The sequence below is a fragment of the Pseudophryne corroboree genome, chromosome 4 (assembly GCF_028390025.1).
Source record: "Pseudophryne corroboree isolate aPseCor3 chromosome 4, aPseCor3.hap2, whole genome shotgun sequence".
Taxonomy (NCBI): domain Eukaryota; kingdom Metazoa; phylum Chordata; class Amphibia; order Anura; family Myobatrachidae; genus Pseudophryne; species Pseudophryne corroboree.
The window spans coordinates 539,701,655-539,720,742 of NC_086447.1; the positions used below are offsets into that span (position 1 = coordinate 539,701,655).

General features: G+C 46.3%; 1 protein-coding gene across 1 annotated transcript in view; it reads right to left on the reverse strand.

Annotated features, from left to right (window-relative positions):
• Window positions 1–11,739, reverse strand: part of LOC134911589 (enoyl-[acyl-carrier-protein] reductase, mitochondrial-like) — a 173,982-nt gene extending 162,243 nt beyond the window's left edge. The window contains exons 1-2 of the mRNA XM_063919715.1: window positions 11,694–11,739; window positions 10,761–10,892 (exon numbers count right to left, since the gene is read on the reverse strand). Of these exons, the coding sequence (XP_063775785.1) occupies window positions 10,761–10,892; window positions 11,694–11,739 (178 nt within the window). The remainder of the gene's footprint in view (window positions 1–10,760; window positions 10,893–11,693) is intronic.
• Between the last annotated feature and the right edge of the window lie 7,349 nt (window positions 11,740–19,088).

The following is a 19,088-nucleotide window of genomic DNA, read 5'->3' on the forward strand; positions in this document are numbered from 1 at the left end:
TAGTACTGCAGCCGGACAGGTATATATATTATGTAATGACGGACCTGCTGGACACTGTCTGTCAGCACTGCAGACTCCTAAAGTAAGCTACTAGTATCAAGAAGATAGAAAAAAAAACCACGGGTAGGTGGTATACAATTATGGATGGACGAGCGACTGCCGACACAGAGGTAGCTACAGCCGTGGACTACCGTACTGTGTCTGCTGCTAATATAGACTGGATGATAATGAGATAAAAATAAAATATATATATATCACACTAGTACTGCTGCCGGACAGGTATATATATTATGTAATGACGGGCCTGCTGGACACTGTCTGTCAGCACTGCAGACTCCTAAAGTAAGCTACAAGTATCAACAAGATAGAAAAAAAAACCACGGGTAGGTGGTATACAGTTATGGATGGACGAGCGACTGCCGACACAGAGGTAGCTACAGCCGTGGACTACCGTACTGTGTCTGCTGCTAATATAGACTGGATGATAATGAGATAAAAATAAAATATATATATATATATATATATATCACACTAGTACTGCAGCTGGACAGGTATATATATTATGTAATGACGGACCTGCTGGACACTGTCTTTCAGCACTGCAGACTCCTAAAGTAAGCTACTAGTATCAAGAAGATAGAAAACAAATCCACGGGTAGGTGGTATACAATTATGGATGGACGAGCGACTGCCGACACAGAGGTAGCTACAGCCGTGGACTACCGTACTGTGTCTGCTGCTAATATAGACTGGATGATAATGAGATAAAAATAAAATATATATATATATATCACACTAGTACTGCAGCCGGACAGGTATATATATTATGTAATGACGGACCTGCTGGACACTGTCTGTCAGCACTGCAGACTCCTAAAGTAAGCTACTAGTATCAAGAAGATAGAAAAAAAAACCACGGGTAGGTGGTATACAATTATGGATGGACGAGCGACTGCCGACACAGAGGTAGCTACAGCCGTGGACTACCGTACTGTGCCTGCTGCTAATATAGACTGGATGATAATGAGATAAAAATAATATATATATATATATCACACTAGTACTGCAGCCGGACAGGTATATATTATGTAATGACGGACCTGCTGGACACTGTCTGTCAGCACTGCAGACTCCTAAAGTAAGCTACTAGTATCAAGAAGATAGAAAAAAAAAACACGGGTAGGTGGTATACAATTATGGATGGACGAGCGACTGCCGACACAGAGGTAGCTACAGCCGTGGACTACCGTACTGTGTCTGCTGCTAATATAGACTGGATGATAATGAGATAAAATTAAAATATATATATATATCACACTAGTACTGCATTTGGACAGGTATATATTATGTAATGACGGACCTGCTGGACAGTGGACACTGTCTACAGAATGCGTTTATAAAAACACCACACGACGAGTGTTTAACTTTTTCAGGCAGACAATCACAATATACTGGTGGTCAGCAGACAATCACAATATACTGGTGGTCAGTGGTCACTGGTCAGTCACACTGGCAGTGGCACTCTGGCAGCAAAAGTGTGCACTGTACTTAAAATATGTACTCCTGCTATAACTGCTCCCCAGTCTCCCCCACAATTAAGCTGTGTGAGCAGTGAGCACTCAGCACAGTCAGATAATGATATACAGTATTACATATGATGCAGCACACTGGGCTGAGCACAGATATGGTATGTGACTGTGTCACACTGTGTATCGTTTTTTTTTCAGGCAGAGAACGGATTAATGAAACTGGTGGTGGTCACTGGTCACTGGTCACACTATCAGCAAGTAGTACTCCGTCCTAAGCAGACAATCACAATATACTGGTGGTCAGTGTGGTCACTGGTCAGTCACACTGGCAGTGTGGCACTCTGGCAGCAAAAGTGTGCACTGTACTTAAAATATATTATTTATGTACTCCTGCTCTAACTGCTCCCCAGTCTCCCCCACAATTAAGCTGTGTGAGCAGTGAGCACTCAGCACAGTCAGATATACAGTATTACATATGATGATGCAGCACACTGAGGCTGAGCACAGATATGGTATGTGACTGTGTCACACTGTGTATCGTTTTTTTTCAGGCAGAGAACGGATTAATTAAACTGGTGGTCAATGGTCACTGGTCACACTATCAGCAAGTAGTAGTACTCCAGTCCTAATATGCTCCCCAAAATTAGTAAATACTAAATAGTGTCTCTAACTCTCTACTCTCTTCTCTATAAACGGAGAGGACGCCAGCCACGTCCTCTCCCTATCAATCTCAATGCACGTGTGAAAATGGCGGCGACGTGCGGCTCCTTATATAGAATCCGAGTCTCGCAATAGAATTCGAGCCTCGCGAGAATCCGACAGCGGGATGATGACGTTCGGGCGCGCTCGGGTTAGCCGAGCAAGGCGGGAAGGTTCGAACCTGCCTCGGACCCGTGTAAAAAGGCTGAAGTTCGGGGGGGTTCGGATTCCGAGGAACCGAACCCGCTCATCACTAGTATTTTCACAGTTATCATTAAATTAGGTTTAAGCTTTAGCCTTACTACCTGTAATGCTGCTTTTAGGCATTCCTTATTAAATACATTATTTGAATTAAATTTGTTCTCCTGCTTGCTCCGGCGGGCTGGGTAACGAACATCCATTCTGACCATCCATCCTGGCGCCGGCATCCCCCCCGCTGCCGCTGAGAGTGTGAGAGCAACTTGCAAGGTGGCATTGCAAGCAGGAGAACAAATTTAATTCAAATAATGTATTTAATAATAAGGAATGCCTAAAAGCCGCATTACAGGTAGTAAGGCTAAAGCTTAAACCGTGAAAATACATTAAATAGATTACAAAGTAGATTTTAAACTAAGAAAAAACACTTACATTATACTTTAAAAAACACTAAACCTAAGAGCAGGCCCGGCGCTACCCGCTCAGCGAAGGGATGCAGTGCAGGGAGGCGCTGGGACAGAGAGGCGCTTTCCCTGCTCTGAATCCCTTCACTGCTGCGCCGTCCTGGCCCCCCTGCTGCTGCTGCTGCTGCTGCTGCTGTGTCTGTCACTGTATGACAGTCACTGGCAGCAGCGCCTGCAGAATCAAAAACCTCCTGCCTCCCCTCCCCGTGTGACAGCGGCTGAGTACGGGACAGAAGGGGGCGGAGCTAAACGGACCGAAAGGGGGCGGGGCTAAACGGGACAGGAGGGGCGGAGCTACACTGACCAGGCTGCAGTACAGAGGGAGACTGGCTTAGGTAAGTGGTGTGTGTATGGTGAGTGTGTATGTGTGCATATGGTGGGTGGGTGTGTATGTGTGAATTGTGTGTGTGAGGTATGTCTGCGTACGCGCACTTTATGGACGACTACTGGGGGAGGCCATTACATGCAAGGACGCTACTACTACTGGGAGGGTGCATTACGTATAAGGACGCTACTACAGGGGGGGCATTACGCGTAACAACGCTACTACTGCTGGGGGGGGCATTACTTATAAGGACGCTACTAGTACTACGGGGGAATTGCATATAAGGAGGCTTCTACTGGGGGTGCATTATGTATCAGGACGCTACTACTACTGTGGGGCATTACGTATATGGACGATACTACTATTATGGGGAATTACGTATAAGGACGCTTTTACTACTGGGGGTGCACTACGTATAAGGACGCTACTACTGCTGGGGGGAGCATTACGTATAAGAACGCTACTACTACTTGGGGGCATTATATATAAGGACGCTACTATTACTCGGGGGGCATTACGTATAACAATGCTACCACTACTAGAGGGGCATTACGTATAAGGATGCTACTACTGGTGGGGCATTATGCATAAGGACGCTACTACTACAGGGGGGGGGGCATTGCATGTAAAGATGCTACTACTGGGGGGACCATTACGTATAAGGACGCTACTAGTACTGTGGGGAGGGGGCATTACGTATATGGACGCTACTACTACTAGGGGGGAATTACGTACAAGGACGCTTCTACTACTGGGGGTGCACTACGTATAAGGACGCTTCTACTGGGGGGGGCATTACGTATATAAGGACGCGTCTACTACTGGGGGTGCACTACGTATAAGGACGCTTCTACTACTGGGGGGGGCATTACGTATATAAGGACGCGTCTACTACTGGGGGTGCACTACGTATAAGGATGCTACTACTACTCTGGGTGCATTATGTATAAGGATGCTACTACTACTGGGGGGGCATTACGTATAAGGATGCTACTACTACTGGGGGGGCACTACGTATAAGGATGCTACTACTACTGGGGGGCATTATGTATAAGGATGCTACTACTACTGTGAGTGCATTATGTATAAGGATGCTACTACTACTGGGGTGCATTACATATAAGGACGCTACTACTACGGGTGGGGCATTACGTATAAGATTAATAAGATTGTGCTACATTGTGGCGTAATTTTAAATGGGGGTACTATTGTGTGGCCATGCCCCTTAGTTGTGAGACCACACCCCTTTTCCCGGCGCACGCCAACGGAATATGGGAGGGCGCAATTTTATAGTTTGCAGGGGGGCGCCGAACACCCTAGCACCGGCCCTGCCTAAGAGGATAACTAAAATGATCTCTCAGACAAGCCCCTGCAATGATGACAACGCCTGTCTGTGTCTGGAGTAGTGAAGTGCACCCAGCCGTATAGTACTTCTGCCCGCCGTGACGATCATCTGCGGTAGCCGCAGCCAGGCAGCACCTCAGTGCTGGCTGCGGCTGTCGCAGATGACCGCCGTGGCGGGCGCTGGGTGGAAGTACTGTATAGCCAGATGTGCTTTCTGGCTGCGCCTGCCGCAGATGATCATCGCAGCGGACCCGGCCATCCATCCTGGCACTGGTATGTGTAGGGGGGACGTTTGCCCTAATCGTCCCCGCTAAATCCGCCACTGGGAGAATGTGTGTCTTGGTGGGTGCTGCTAGGTTGTTGGCAGTGAAGGCGAGGTGTGGAGCGGGTATATGTTTGGACGCTACTGGGGTCTTAGTAGTGAATGTGAGTATAGGTCTGCCTGGGTGCTGCTGGGATGTTGGTAGTGAATGAAGGTTAGGGCAAGGTGTTGTCTGAGTGCTCCTGGGATCTGGGTTTTGGCAATGAATGCAAGCAGGGTGGGGAGGGGGCACCAACAATTATGTTGCCTCTGGGCTTCTGGCATGAACTTACACCCCTGCTGTTTGGAAAGGTTCTAGAACAGGCAGTGTCCTTGGATGCTTTACTGTTAATAGATGGAGGAAGCTATTATGCTTTAAATAAAGACCCCATTACACTTGATTTAGGAAATATTACAAAGAAGTATTTGAGCTTGTCAGTCATGACTTCGGAATTTGTATGGACAAAACGTGTTCAATAGAGAAGGAGGAGCTTATTAAGAGATGTACGCAGATCATCTCCTCACATGCTGGGGGCCGCCCAGCACAGGAGTAATCTAGATAAAACAAACAGAAGAAAAGAAATACTCTAGCACACTGCGATGAACCAAAAAAGTGGCTTACATCATACATGATAATAAAAATGAAGAGATTTCTGTTCCATACATACCAGCCATGACAAGGCATATCTGCTTTGGTGATTCTACACTACCTGATGACGGCACTACTTTGGGTCATACAGTAGATATATTTATATCCAAATTGAGGGGCATGTATGTTATCAATAGCTGAAATCTATGCTGATCTTTGTAGTGCCATACTGGAGGATCCTGGTTGGCTCTTAGGTTACAAATAACCCTAAATGGTGTTATTATTAGAGATGTGCGGAAGGAACTTTTCGGGTTTTGTGTTTTAGTTTTGGATCTGGATACCCGCTTGTGTTTTGGTTCTGGATTGGTTTTGCCAAAACCACCCTTTCGTGTTTTGGATCTGCATGATTTTTTTGGGGGGAAAAAACAACATAAAAACCACTAAAATCACAGAATTTGGTGGTAGTTTTGATCCTACGGTACTATTAACCTCAATAATATTAATTTCTACTCATTTCTAGTCTATTCTAAACACCTCACAATATTGTTTTTAGGCCAAAAGGTTGCACCGAGGTCGCTGGATGAATAAGCTAAGCGACTTAAGCGGGCGGCACAAACACCTGGCCCATCTAGGAGTGGCACTGCAGTGTCAGACAGGATGGCACTTTTAAAAACTATGCCCCAAACAGCACATAATGTAAAGAAGAAAAAGAGGTGCAATGAGGTCACTGGATGACTAAGCTAAGCGACCCAAGTGTGCGGCACAAACACCTGGCCCATCTAGGAGTGGCACTGCAGTGGCAGACAGGATGGCACATTTAAAAATTAGGCCCCAAACAGCACATCATGCAAAGAAGAAAAAGAGATGCAGCGAGGTTGCTGTATGACTAAGCTAAGCGACACAAGTGCGCGGCACAAACACCTGGCCCATCTAGGGAGTGGCATGCATTGGCTGAATGTCGAAAGTTGCCCGCAATTTTTCGGGCCACCGACAGCATCTCCTGCTTGCCCCTGTAATTTCTCTTAAAAAATCTGCACCACCAAATTAATTGTATGTGCAAAACATGGGACGTGCTGGAATTTGCTCAGATGCAATACACGCACAATATTGGTGGCACAGGAGAGTGTACCCCTAAACCACACACACACGGCAAAGCCTGTAAAAATAATTTGGATAATAATACCCCTTTTATTTGGATGGAGTTATATAACAATATGCGGCACAGAAGAAAGTACCCCTACACCACACAGGGCAAACCCTGAAAAAATTATTTGGATTAAATATTAATAACCCCTTTATTTGGAGTAAATAATATACAGCACAGGACAGCACCACTGGACTTATACAGCAGTACCCCTGAACTTATACGGCAGTACCGCTGGACTTATACGGCTGAACCACTGGACTGGACTTATACGGCAGTACCACTGGACTTAAACGACAGTACCCATGGATTTATATGGCAGTACCCCTGAACTTATACGGCAGTACCACTGGACTTATACGGCAGTATCACTGGACTTATACGGCAGTATCACTGGACTTATATGGCAGTACCAATGGACTTATACGGCAGTACCACTGGACTTATACGGCAGTACCATTGGACTTGACTTATACAGCAGTACCACTGGACGGGACCAGTGGCGGATCCAGGGGGGGCACTCGGGCCCGTGCCCCCCCTGTCATTTGTGGCTTCCCCCGTCGTCCCCCCGCGCGGCGTCGGTGCCGCACAGGGAGATGACGGGCGCCCGCTGAGATTGTGTTACCAGCGGGCGCCCATCTCCCTGCACAGCGGTAGCCGGAGGCAGGAGCTCAGTACTGAGCTCCGGCTTCCGGCGCTGTCACTGCGCCGTGTGCTATGGGAGAGACGTCAGTCATGACGTCTCTCTCATAGTACTGAGGAGAGGACGCCAGCCAGAAGGAGGACTGCAGCGGCGCGGGAAAGGGGCTCGGTAAGTATTATGTTTTTTTCTTCCTTAATGCAGCGGGGGCATCTCCTGGGGGAAACTACGGGGGGACATTACTACTGGGGGGGCACCAACAAGGGGCATTACTACTGGGGGGGCATCAACAAGGGGCATTACTACTGAGGGGGGGCATTACTACTGGGGGCATTATAACTGGGGGCATCACTACTGGGGGGGCAGCTACTGGGGGCATTATTACTGGGGGGGCAGCTACTGGGGGCATTATTACTGGGGGGCACCTACAGGGGGCATTACTACTTGGGGGCTAAACTACAGGGGCATTACTACTTGGGGGCTAAACTACAGGGGGAGCCAAACTACTGGGGGCATAACTACAGGGGCCAAATTATTGGGGGCATTACTACTTGGGGGCTAAACTACAGGGGGAGCCAAACTACTGGGGGCATAACTACAGGGGCCAAACTATTGGGGGCATTACTACTGGAGGCTAAACTATAAGGGGGGCATAACTACAGGGGCTAAACTGCAATGGGGCAAACTACAGGGGGGCATTACTACTGGTGGCTAAACTATAAGGGGGGCATAACTACAGGGGCTAAACTACAATGGGGCAAACTATAGGGGGGCATTACTACTGGTGGCTAAACTACTGGGGTCATAACTGCAGGGGCATTACCACTGGGGGCATAATGACTGGGGGCATTACTACAGGCAACATTACTACTGGGGGCAATACGGGCATTGCATAAGGGACACCACTACTATGGGGTCTATATAAGGGGCACTACCAGTACTGTGGACATTGCATAATGAGCGCTACAACTGTGGGCATTGTATAAGAAGCGCCACCTCACATGCACCGAAGCCGCACGCAAATGTACTTGCCCCTTCCATGGTGCCCCCCCTATCATTTTCTTCTGGATCCGCCCCTGGACGGGACTTATATGGCAGTACCTCTGAACTTATACGGCAGCAGCACTGGACTTTTGGCAGCACAGGACACCACCAGTGTACTGATGCAGCACAACACAGCACCACTGCACTGGACTTATACAGCAGCAACACTGGACTTATGGCAGCACAGGACACCACCACTGGACTCAGGGCTGGCTCCAGGCCTACTAGCACCCTGAGCGAGAAATTTCAAAATGCCCATCCCCCCATGCGCGCTTTCCAGGAAATGTGGGCTTGGCCTCGCAAATTCATATTATCAAACTATAAATAAATATATTTTCACAACCCCTCTACGCACACAATTAGCAGCCTTACACATAGCAGCCACAGTAGTGTTCCTTCTACACATACACACAATGTCTCCATTATATTGCCAGATACACATAATATCTCCAGTATAGTGCCAGATACACATGTCTACAGTAGTGCAGTCCAGATAGACATGACATGCCCCCCAGCAGTGCCAGATAGACATGACATGCCCCCAGCAGTGCCAGCTACATATGATATGCCCCCCAGCAGTGCCAGATACACATGTCCTCACAGTGCCAGATACATATATGTCCCCAGTGCCAGATACATATATGTCCATAGTGCCAGCTACATAAATGCCCCCACAGTGCCCGATACATAAATGCCCCCACAGTACCAGATACATAAATGTCCCCACAGTGCCAAATACATAAATGCCCCCACAGTGCCTGGTACATATATGCCCCCACAGTGCCAGGTACATATATGCCCCCACTGTGCCAGCCTGCCAGGTACATAAATGCCCCCACAGTGCAAGGTACATAAATGCCCCCACAGTGCCAGGTACATAAATATCCCCACAGTGCCAGAAACACATGTCTCCAGAGTGCCAGATATGCCGACACAGTACCTGTGCCGGTGCCAAGGGGGTTGGAGTGGTGCTGTGGAGGGACTACACTGAACTACTCAGTGCATGCTATGCGCACTGCGCGCACAGATCAGTTTAGCATAGTACCGCCTACAGCACTCCCCCTGACACATAGGCAGCCACTGTAATCGCCGGAGGTGGGCCGGGATGGACGTAGGCCGGCAGCTGCTGCAGGCTAAAGGACAGGGCTGGCTCCAATATGGCGGCACCAGCGTGCAGCGCCTATTAAGGGTGGCTTCCTGCACGGCCACTCAAGTCGAACATGCCTGGAACGGCCCTGACTGGACTGATGCAGCACAACACAGCACCACTGCACTGGACTTATACAGCAGCACTGGACTTATGGCAGCACAGGACACACTACTGTGACTGGACTGATGCAGCACAAGACACCACCACTGGACTGATGCGGCACAAGACAGCACTGGAATGACACATAAGAGCAGGTCGCCACACCACTTTCCCGCACAGACAGACACTGAGGAGAGAGACACGTCCTCTCGCTACACTCTCCAGGACTGGAGTGGAAATGGCGGATCCTTATATAACCTGTGAGAATCCGACAGCAGGATGATGACGTTTTGCCTCGTTCTGGTTTCAGAGTCTGGTGGGAAGTCCCGAGACGGGCTCGGTTCCGGGCTCGGAACGTGAAGTTCAGGGGCGTTCGGTTCTCAGAGAACCAAACCCACTCATCTCTAGTTATTATTATGTAGAGTAACATCAACATGGCAAATAAGCCTTGCCGTGGCTGGTGGCATACCATTTATTTGCAAATGCACGTAACAGAGATCTCTGGATTTTTATTATCAAGTAGGATACAATTCTCTTTTGCTGGTCCATTGCATTGTACAGGGGGAATTTTGTTTTATTTGTCAAGAAATAACTATACCACCATAGAATAGTTCACCTAAATGGGATGTGGTCAAAATCCTGGCAGTCGGGATCCTGATGGTCAGAATCCTGACACATCCCAGAGGTAAGTACCAGGGTTAGGGTTAGCCTGAGGGAGTGGGAGAGGTTAGGGCTAGGTTGTATGTTTGGGAGGAGGGTTAGGGTTATGCTAAGGAAGGAGGAGGTTTGGGGTTAGGGTTAGGTTGTGGGAGGGCTTAGGGTTAGAATTAGGGATAAGGGTAGGGTAAAAATACCTATTGGGATGGGTCAGGATTCTGGCCGTTGGAATTCCGCTGTCGGTCTTCTGACTGTCGGGATCCTGTAAACAACCCACCTAAAAAGAAAATGGGGGAAAATATACCCTGATGTTCTGCTATGTTGAATTTGTGTAGATCTAAAAAAAAAGTTATAAATATAAATATTGTAACATGTAATATATACTGGAATAAAAACAAACTATGTTATACTGCTTTATTTCAAGAAGCTTCCCTGTCCAAACCCTTTACAAGAAGACGATCAATTCTACATATCCTAAGATTAACACAGATGCTGATTTTTACAAAATAAAATATTTGAAAGGTATATTAACAATAATCTATATATTATTTACGAGTTTCCAATATTTTCCAGAACTTACCAAAGCAACACTTGATTGGAATAACCCATTCACCTGGTTGGATACCATGAACCTGACAACCAACTTTTATTACTTCCCCAACACCTTCATTGCCACCTATGGCGGGTAAGCAGGGCAGAATTCCATAATTTCCTGTAAAATATTGATGTTCTTAGTTTCCAGATATAAATACTGTACAGAGAAACAATCAGATAAGTAGATATATAGCACAGTCTATTAAATGAAGGAACACTACTCAGCAAAGTAGTTTTGCAAGTTTTTGGGCCCGATTCATCTTTGTTTAGAATTGCACATCAGCAAAGAAGTGGCTGTGCAATTCTGTCTAATTAAAATTCTAAATCAGCAGGAGTCTGTAGGAGATTGACACCATCTTCTAGCATTAGCAAGGATCCAAGTACTGAGTACTGAGGACACAGCCTCGGATCATCATTGCAACCATTGTTCGCATTTCGAGATGCTTACAGGCACTGGCCAACCTTAGTAAACTGAAACTTACTCAGGCTGGCTGTTGAATCCAGACAGCGGGGTCCAGGAAGTCTTCATCCAATTACGCAGACCCTGGACCTGTCAGGCCTTCAAAACACAGCTGTTTTGAAGAACAGTGCCGGGTGCCAGCCACTGTCCACCCCCCAAATGCCACACCATGTCAATCATATTGCGACTGACAGGGGGCTGCGAGCATCATCACAAGACCCATTCTGCACATGCGCAGACCCACAAACATAATATTTGTAAATAAACCATCGGGTTTGTGTTCATATATCAATCAGGCCCCTTGTCTCTATAAAATTGAGATAAAAACCCCATGTATTTTGATATGCAAAAGTGTAAAAAATAATGGACACATGACAGAAAAATACATCCGATAAGTTGTTAAAATGACTTTTGTTATCTTGTCAAGTTAATAATTAATAAAAAAAACAGGTAACTTACCCTGCAACATGTTAATATCTGCAGGATTAATCGGAGCAGCCAGCATCCTGATATGAATATCTTGATCTAAAATATAAGGCAGAGTGACGTCCTCCAACCTGTAAATTACATATTTGTAACAAGAATTTGTCAAACATGGATGTTGTCGCATTCTAATATTATGCCGCTCTGATTGCCACCTGGCTCATATTTTATCAGCCTGGACAGTAAGGGCTTCGAGGAGGAGTACATTTGGAGCAGCCCATATAGAGAGAACCTGGTCCTTTATGGCCGTTTCATAGACGACTTGTTTATTATTTGGGAGGGTGGTCAACAAAAAGCACTTGATTTTGTAAATTATCTAAATAACAATAATTATAATTTGAAGTTCACTTATAATTTTGATTTTTTTGAGCATGCATTTCCTAGATATCATATTTTCAATTCAAAATGATGTTATTATATCTATGAACTATATAAAAATTATTGAAATTTTTCCATTGGTCAGCACAGACCATGGGTAAATAATATCACAAAAAAAATCCAACTATACGTATTCGATGCAATTGTACAGTTGACTGAATTTTTGGCTCAAGTTCGTGATATGCTTAAAATTATGAATTAACAGGGTATCCAGATCATTTGCTGAAGGAGCATGGGTTTATGTGAACTCCATTCCCAGAGCTACTCTTTTGGAATCTATAAATACAGAACCAGTTGTAAATAATTAGCTGAACAAGGCTAAAACTAAAAACAAAAATAAACATGGGAAAAGTGTCACCAACGACATGTGTAGTGATACCAGCTTTAATGATTCGGTAAAATGTATTTAAAAATTCAATAACAAATCCACTGCTATCAAGAGAATTATTCAGATCAACGCTGAACTTGTTAAGCAAGAGCCAGTTCTAATCAAATGTGTAGCAGTAAAACCACTGGTGATATTTAGAAGAAATACAAACCTTAAAGAAATGATAGCACCAAGTTATCTCAAACCTTTAGAAACTGAAATCAAGCCTTCATGGCTACCTAGGAAACCAATGGGCAAGTATTGTTGCAATAAACCAGTTTGTTAAACATGTAAATACATGAAAAATAGGTCATTACAAGTTACCTCCACCACGAATGGAAGCATACATCAAATTAAACAGTTTATTAATTGCAATTCAGAATACTGTGTATATGTGCTACAATGCTCATGTTCATTATAGTACATTGCAAGAACGACTAGGTCACTTAAATCCAGATTTAGAGAACATAGTTTGAACATTGTAAAGAAATTGCAAACACATAGGGGGATATTCAATTGTGTTAAAAGTAGAGATGAGCGGGTTCGGTTCCTCGGAATCCGAACCCGCCCGAACTTCATGTTTTTTTTCACGGGTCCGAGCGACTCGGATCTTCCCGCCTTGCTCGGTTAACCCGAGCGCGCCCGAACGTCATCATGACGCTGTCGGATTCTCGCGAGACTCGGATTCTATATAAGGAGCCGCGCGTCGCCGCCATTTTCACACGTGCATTGAGATTGATAGGGAGAGGACGTGGCTGGCGTCCTCTCCATTTAGATTAGAAGAGAGAGAGTGAGATTGATTTGAGACAGAGACACTTGATTTACTGGAGCTTAGGAGTACTGTAGAGAGTGCAGAGTTTAGTAGTGACTGACCACAGTGACCACCAGACAGTGCAGTTTTATTTAATATAATCCGTTCTCTGCCTGAAAAAAACGATACACAGTGACTCAGTCACATACCATATCTGTGTGCACTGCTCAGCCCAGTGTGCTGCATCATCTATGTATATATCTGACTGTGCTCACACAGCTTATAATTGTGGGGGAGACTGGGGAGCAGTGCCAGTTATAGGTTATAGCAGGAGCCAGGAGTACATATTATTAAAATTAAACAGTGCACACTTTTGCTGCAGGAGTGCCACTGCCAGTGTGACTGACCAGTGACCTGACCACACTGACCACCAGTATAGTTAGTAGTATACTATATTGTGATTGCCTGAAAAAGTTAAACACTCGTCGTGTGACTTGTGTGGTGTTTTTTTTTTTATTCTATAAAAAACTCATTCTGCTGACAGACAGTGTCCAGCAGGTCCGTCATTATATAATATAAACCTGTCCGGCTGCAGTAGTGATATATATATATTTTTTATATCATTATTTATCATCCAGTCGCAGCAGACACAGTACGGTAGTTCACGGCTGTAGCTACCTCTGTGTCGGCACTCGGCAGTCCATCCATAATTGTATACCACCTACCCGTGGTTTTTTTTTCTTTCTTCTTTATACATACATACTACATCTCTTTATCAACCAGTCTATATTAGCAGCAGACACAGTACAGTAGTCCACGGCTGTAGCTACCTCTGTGTCGGCACTCGGCAGTCCATCCATAATTGTATACCACCTACCCGTGGTTTTTTTTTCTTTCTTCTTTATACATACATACTACATCTCTTTATCAACCAGTCTATATTAGCAGCAGACACAGTACAGTACGGTAGTCCACGGCTGTAGCTACCTCTGTGTCGGCACTCGGCAGTCCGTCCATAATTGTATACCACCTACCCGTGGTTTTTTTTCCTTTCTTCTTTATACATACATACTACATCTCTTTATCAACCAGTCTATATTAGCAGCAGACACAGTACAGTAGTCCATGGCTGTAGCTACCTCTGTGTCGGCACTCGGCAGTCCATCCATAATTGTATACCACCTACCCGTGGTTTTTTTTTCTTTCTTCTTTATACATACATACTACATCTCTTTATCAACCAGTCTATATTAGCAGCAGACACAGTACAGTACGGTAGTCCACGGCTGTAGCTACCTCTGTGTCGGCACTCGGCAGTCCGTCCATAATTGTATACCACCTACCCGTGGTTTTTTTTTCTTTCTTCTTTATACATACATACTACATCTCTTTATCAACCAGTCTATATTAGCAGCAGACACAGTACAGTAGTCCACGGCTGTAGCTACCTCTGTGTCGGCACTCGGCAGTCCATCCATAATTGTATACCACCTACCCGTGGTTTTTTTTTTCTTCTTTATACATACATACTACATCTCTTTATCAACCAGTCTATATTAGCAGCAGACACAGTACAGTACGGTAGTCCACGGCTGTAGCTACGTCTGTGTCGGCACTCGGCAGTCCGTCCATAATTGTATACCACCTACCCGTGTTTTTTTTTTCTTTCTTCTTTATACATACTACATCTCATTATCATCCAGTCTATATTAGCAGCAGACACAGTACAGTACGGTAGTCCACGGCTGTAGCTACCTCTGTGTCGGCACTCGGCAGTCCGTCCATAATTGTATACCACCTACCCGTGGTTTTTTTTTTTCTTTCTTCTTTATACATACTACATCTCATTATCAACCAGTCTATATTAGCAGCAGACACAGTACGGTAGTCCACGGCTGTAGCTACCTCTGTGTCGGCACTCGGCAGTCCATCCATAATTGTATACCACCTACCCGTGGTTTTTTTTTCTTTCTTCTTTATACATACATACTACATCTCATTATCATCCAGTCTATATTAGCAGCAGACACAGTACAGTACAATAGTCCACGGCTGTAGCTACCTCTGTGTCGGCACTCGGCAGTCCATCCATAATTGTATACTAGTATCCATCCATCTCCATTGTTTACCTGAGGTGCCTTTTAGTTGTGCCTATTAAAATATGGAGAACAAAAATGTTGAGGTTCCAAAATTAGGGAAAGATCAAGATCCACTTCCACCTCGTGCTGAAGCTGCTGCCACTAGTCATGGCCGAGACGATGAAATGCCAGCAACGTCGTCTGCCAAGGCCGATGCCCAATGTCATAGTACAGAGCATGTCAAATCCAAAACACCAAATATCAGTAAAAAAAGGACTCCAAAACCTAAAATAAAATTGTCGGAGGAGAAGCGTAAACTTGCCAATATGCCATTTACCACACGGAGTGGCAAGGAACGGCTGAGGCCCTGGCCTATGTTCATGGCTAGTGGTTCAGCTTCACATGAGGATGGAAGCACTCAGCCTCTTGCTAGAAAACTGAAAAGACTCAAGCTGGCAAAAGCACCGCAAAGAACTGTGCGTTCTTCGAAATCCAAAATCCACAAGGAGAGTCCAATTGTGTCGGTTGCGATGCCTGACCTTCCCAACACTGGACGTGAAGAGCATGCGCCTTCCACCATTTGCACGCCCCCTGCAAGTGCTGGAAGGAGCACCCGCAGTCCAGTTCCTGATAGTCAGATTGAAGATGTCAGTGTTGAAGTACACCAGGATGAGGAGGATATGGGTGTTGCTGGCGCTGGGGAGGAAATTGACCAGGAGGATTCTGATGGTGAGGTGGTTTGTTTAAGTCAGGCACCCGGGGAGACACCTGTTGTCCGTGGGAGGAATATGGCCGTTGACATGCCTGGTGAAAATACCAAAAAAATCAGCTCTTCGGTGTGGAAGTATTTCACCAGAAATGCGGACAACATTTGTCAAGCCGTGTGTTCCCTTTGTCAAGCTGTAATAAGTAGGGGTAAGGACGTTAACCACCTCGGAACATCCTCCCTTATACGTCACCTGCAGCGCATTCATAATAAGTCAGTGACAAGTTCAAAAACTTTGGGCGACAGCGGAAGCAGTCCACTGACCAGTAAATCCCTTCCTCTTGTAACCAAGCTCACGCAAACCACCCCACCAACTCCCTCAGTGTCAATTTCCTCCTTCCCCAGGAATGCCAATAGTCCTGCAGGCCATGTCACTGGCAATTCTGACGAGTCCTCTCCTGCCTGGGATTCCTCCGATGCATCCTTGCGTGTAACGCCTACTGCTGCTGGCGCTGCTGTTGTTGCTGCTGGGAGTCGATGGTCATCCCAGAGGGGAAGTCGTAAGCCCACTTGTACTACTTCCAGTAAGCAATTGACTGTCCAACAGTCCTTTGCGAGGAAGATGAAATATCACAGCAGTCATCCTGCTGCAAAGCGGATAACTGAGGCCTTGACAACTATGTTGGTGTTAGACGTGCATCCGGTATCCGCCGTTAGTTCACAGGGAACTAGACAATTTATTGAGGCAGTGTGCCCCCGTTACCAAATACCATCTAGGTTCCACTTCTGTAGGCAGGCGATACCGAGAATGTACACGGACGTCAGAAAAAGACTCACCAGTGTCCTAAAAAATGCAGTTGTACCCAATGTCCACTTAACCACGGACATGTGGACAAGTGGAGCAGGGCAGGGTCAGGACTATATGACTGTGACAGCCCACTGGGTAGATGTATGGACTCCCGCCGCAAGAACAGCAGCGGCGGCACCAGTAGCAGCATCTCGCAAACGCCAACTCTTTCCTAGGCAGGCTACGCTTTGTATCACCGCTTTCCAGAATACGCACACAGCTAAAAACCTCTTACGGCAACTGAGGAAGATCATCGCAGAATGGCTTACCCCAATTGGACTCTCCTGTGGATTTGTGGCATCGGACAACGCCAGCAATATTGTGTGTGCATTAAATATGGGCAAATTCCAGCACGTCCCATGTTTTGCACATACCTTGAATTTGGTGGTGCAGAATTTTTTAAAAAACGACAGGGGCGTGCAAGAGATGCTGTCGGTGGCCAGAAGAATTGCGGGACACTTTCGGCGTACAGGCACCACGTACAGAAGACTGGAGCACCACCAAAAACTACTGAACCTGCCCTGCCATCATCTGAAGCAAGAAGTGGTAACGAGGTGGAATTCAACCCTCTATATGCTTCAGAGGTTGGAGGAGCAGCAAAAGGCCATTCAAGCCTATACAATTGAGCACGATATAGGAGGTGGAATGCACCTGTCTCAAGCGCAGTGGAGAATGATTTCAACGTTGTGCAAGGTTCTGATGCCCTTTGAACTTGCCACACGTGAAGTCAGTTCAGACATTGCCAGCCTGAGTCAGGTCATTCACCTCATCAGGCTTTTGCAGAAGAAGCTGGAGACATTGAAGGAGGAGCTAACACGGAGCGATTCCGCTAGGCATGTGGGACTTGTGGATGGAGCCCTTAATTCGCTTAACAAGGATTCACGGGTGGTCAATCTGTTGAAATCAGAGCACTACATTTTGGCCACCGTGCTCGATACTAGATTTAAAACCTACCTTGGATCTCTCTTTCCGGCAGACACAAGTCTGCTGGGGTTGAAAGACCTGCTGGTGAGAAAATTGTCAAGTCAAGCGGAACGCGACCTGTCAACATCTCCTCCTTCACATTCTCCCGCAACTGGGGGTGCGAGGAAAAGGCTCAGAATTCCGAGCCCATCCGCTGGCGGTGATGCAGGGCAGTCTGGAGCGACTGCTGATGCTGACATCTGGTCCGGACTGAAGGACCTGACAACGATTACGGACATGTCGTCTACTGTCACTGCATATGATTCTCTCAACATTGAAAGAATGGTGGAGGATTATATGAGTGACCGCATCCAAGTAGGCACGTCACACAGTCCGTACTTATACTGGCAGGAAAAAGAGGCAATTTGGAGGCCCTTGCACAAACTGGCTTTATTCTACCTAAGTTGCCCTCCCACAAGTGTGTACTCCGAAAGAGTGTTTAGTGCCGCCGCTCACCTTGTCAGCAATCGGCGTACGAGGTTACATCCAGAAAATGTGGAGAAGATGATGTTCATTAAAATGAATTATAATCAATTCCTCCGCGGAGACATTGACCAGCAGCAATTGCCTCCACAAAGTACACAGGGAGCTGAGATGGTGGATTCCAGTGGGGACGAATTGATAATCTGTGAGGAGGGGGATGTACACGGTGATATATCGGAGGATGATGATGAGGTGGACATCTTTCCTCTGTAGAGCCAGTTTGTGCATGGAGAGATTAATTGCTTCTTTTTTGGGGGGGGTCCAAACCAACCCATCATATCAGTCACAGTCGTGTGGCAGACCCTGTCACTGAAATGATGGGTTGGTTAAAGTGTGCATGTCCTGTTTATACAACATAAGGGTGGGTGGGAGGGCCCAAGGACAATTCCATCTTGCACCTCTTTTTTCTTTTCTTTTTCTTTGCGTCATGTGCTGTTTGGGGAGGGTTTTTTGGAAGGGCCATCCTGCGTGACACTGCAGTGCCACTCCTAGATGGGCCCGGTGTTTGTGTCGGCCACTAGGGTCGCTTATCTTACTCACACAGTCAGCTACCTCATTGCGCCTCTTTTTTTCTTTGCGTCATGTGCTGTTTGGGGAGGGTTTTTTGGAAGGGCCATCCTGCGTGACACTGCAGTGCCACTCCTAGATGGGCCCGGTGTTTGTGTCGGCCACTAGGGTCGCTTATCTTACTCACACAGTCAGCTACCTCATTGCGCCTCTTTTTTTCTTTGCGTCATGTGCTGTTTGGGGAGGGTTTTTTGGAAGGGACATCCTGCGTGACACTGCAGTGCCACTCCT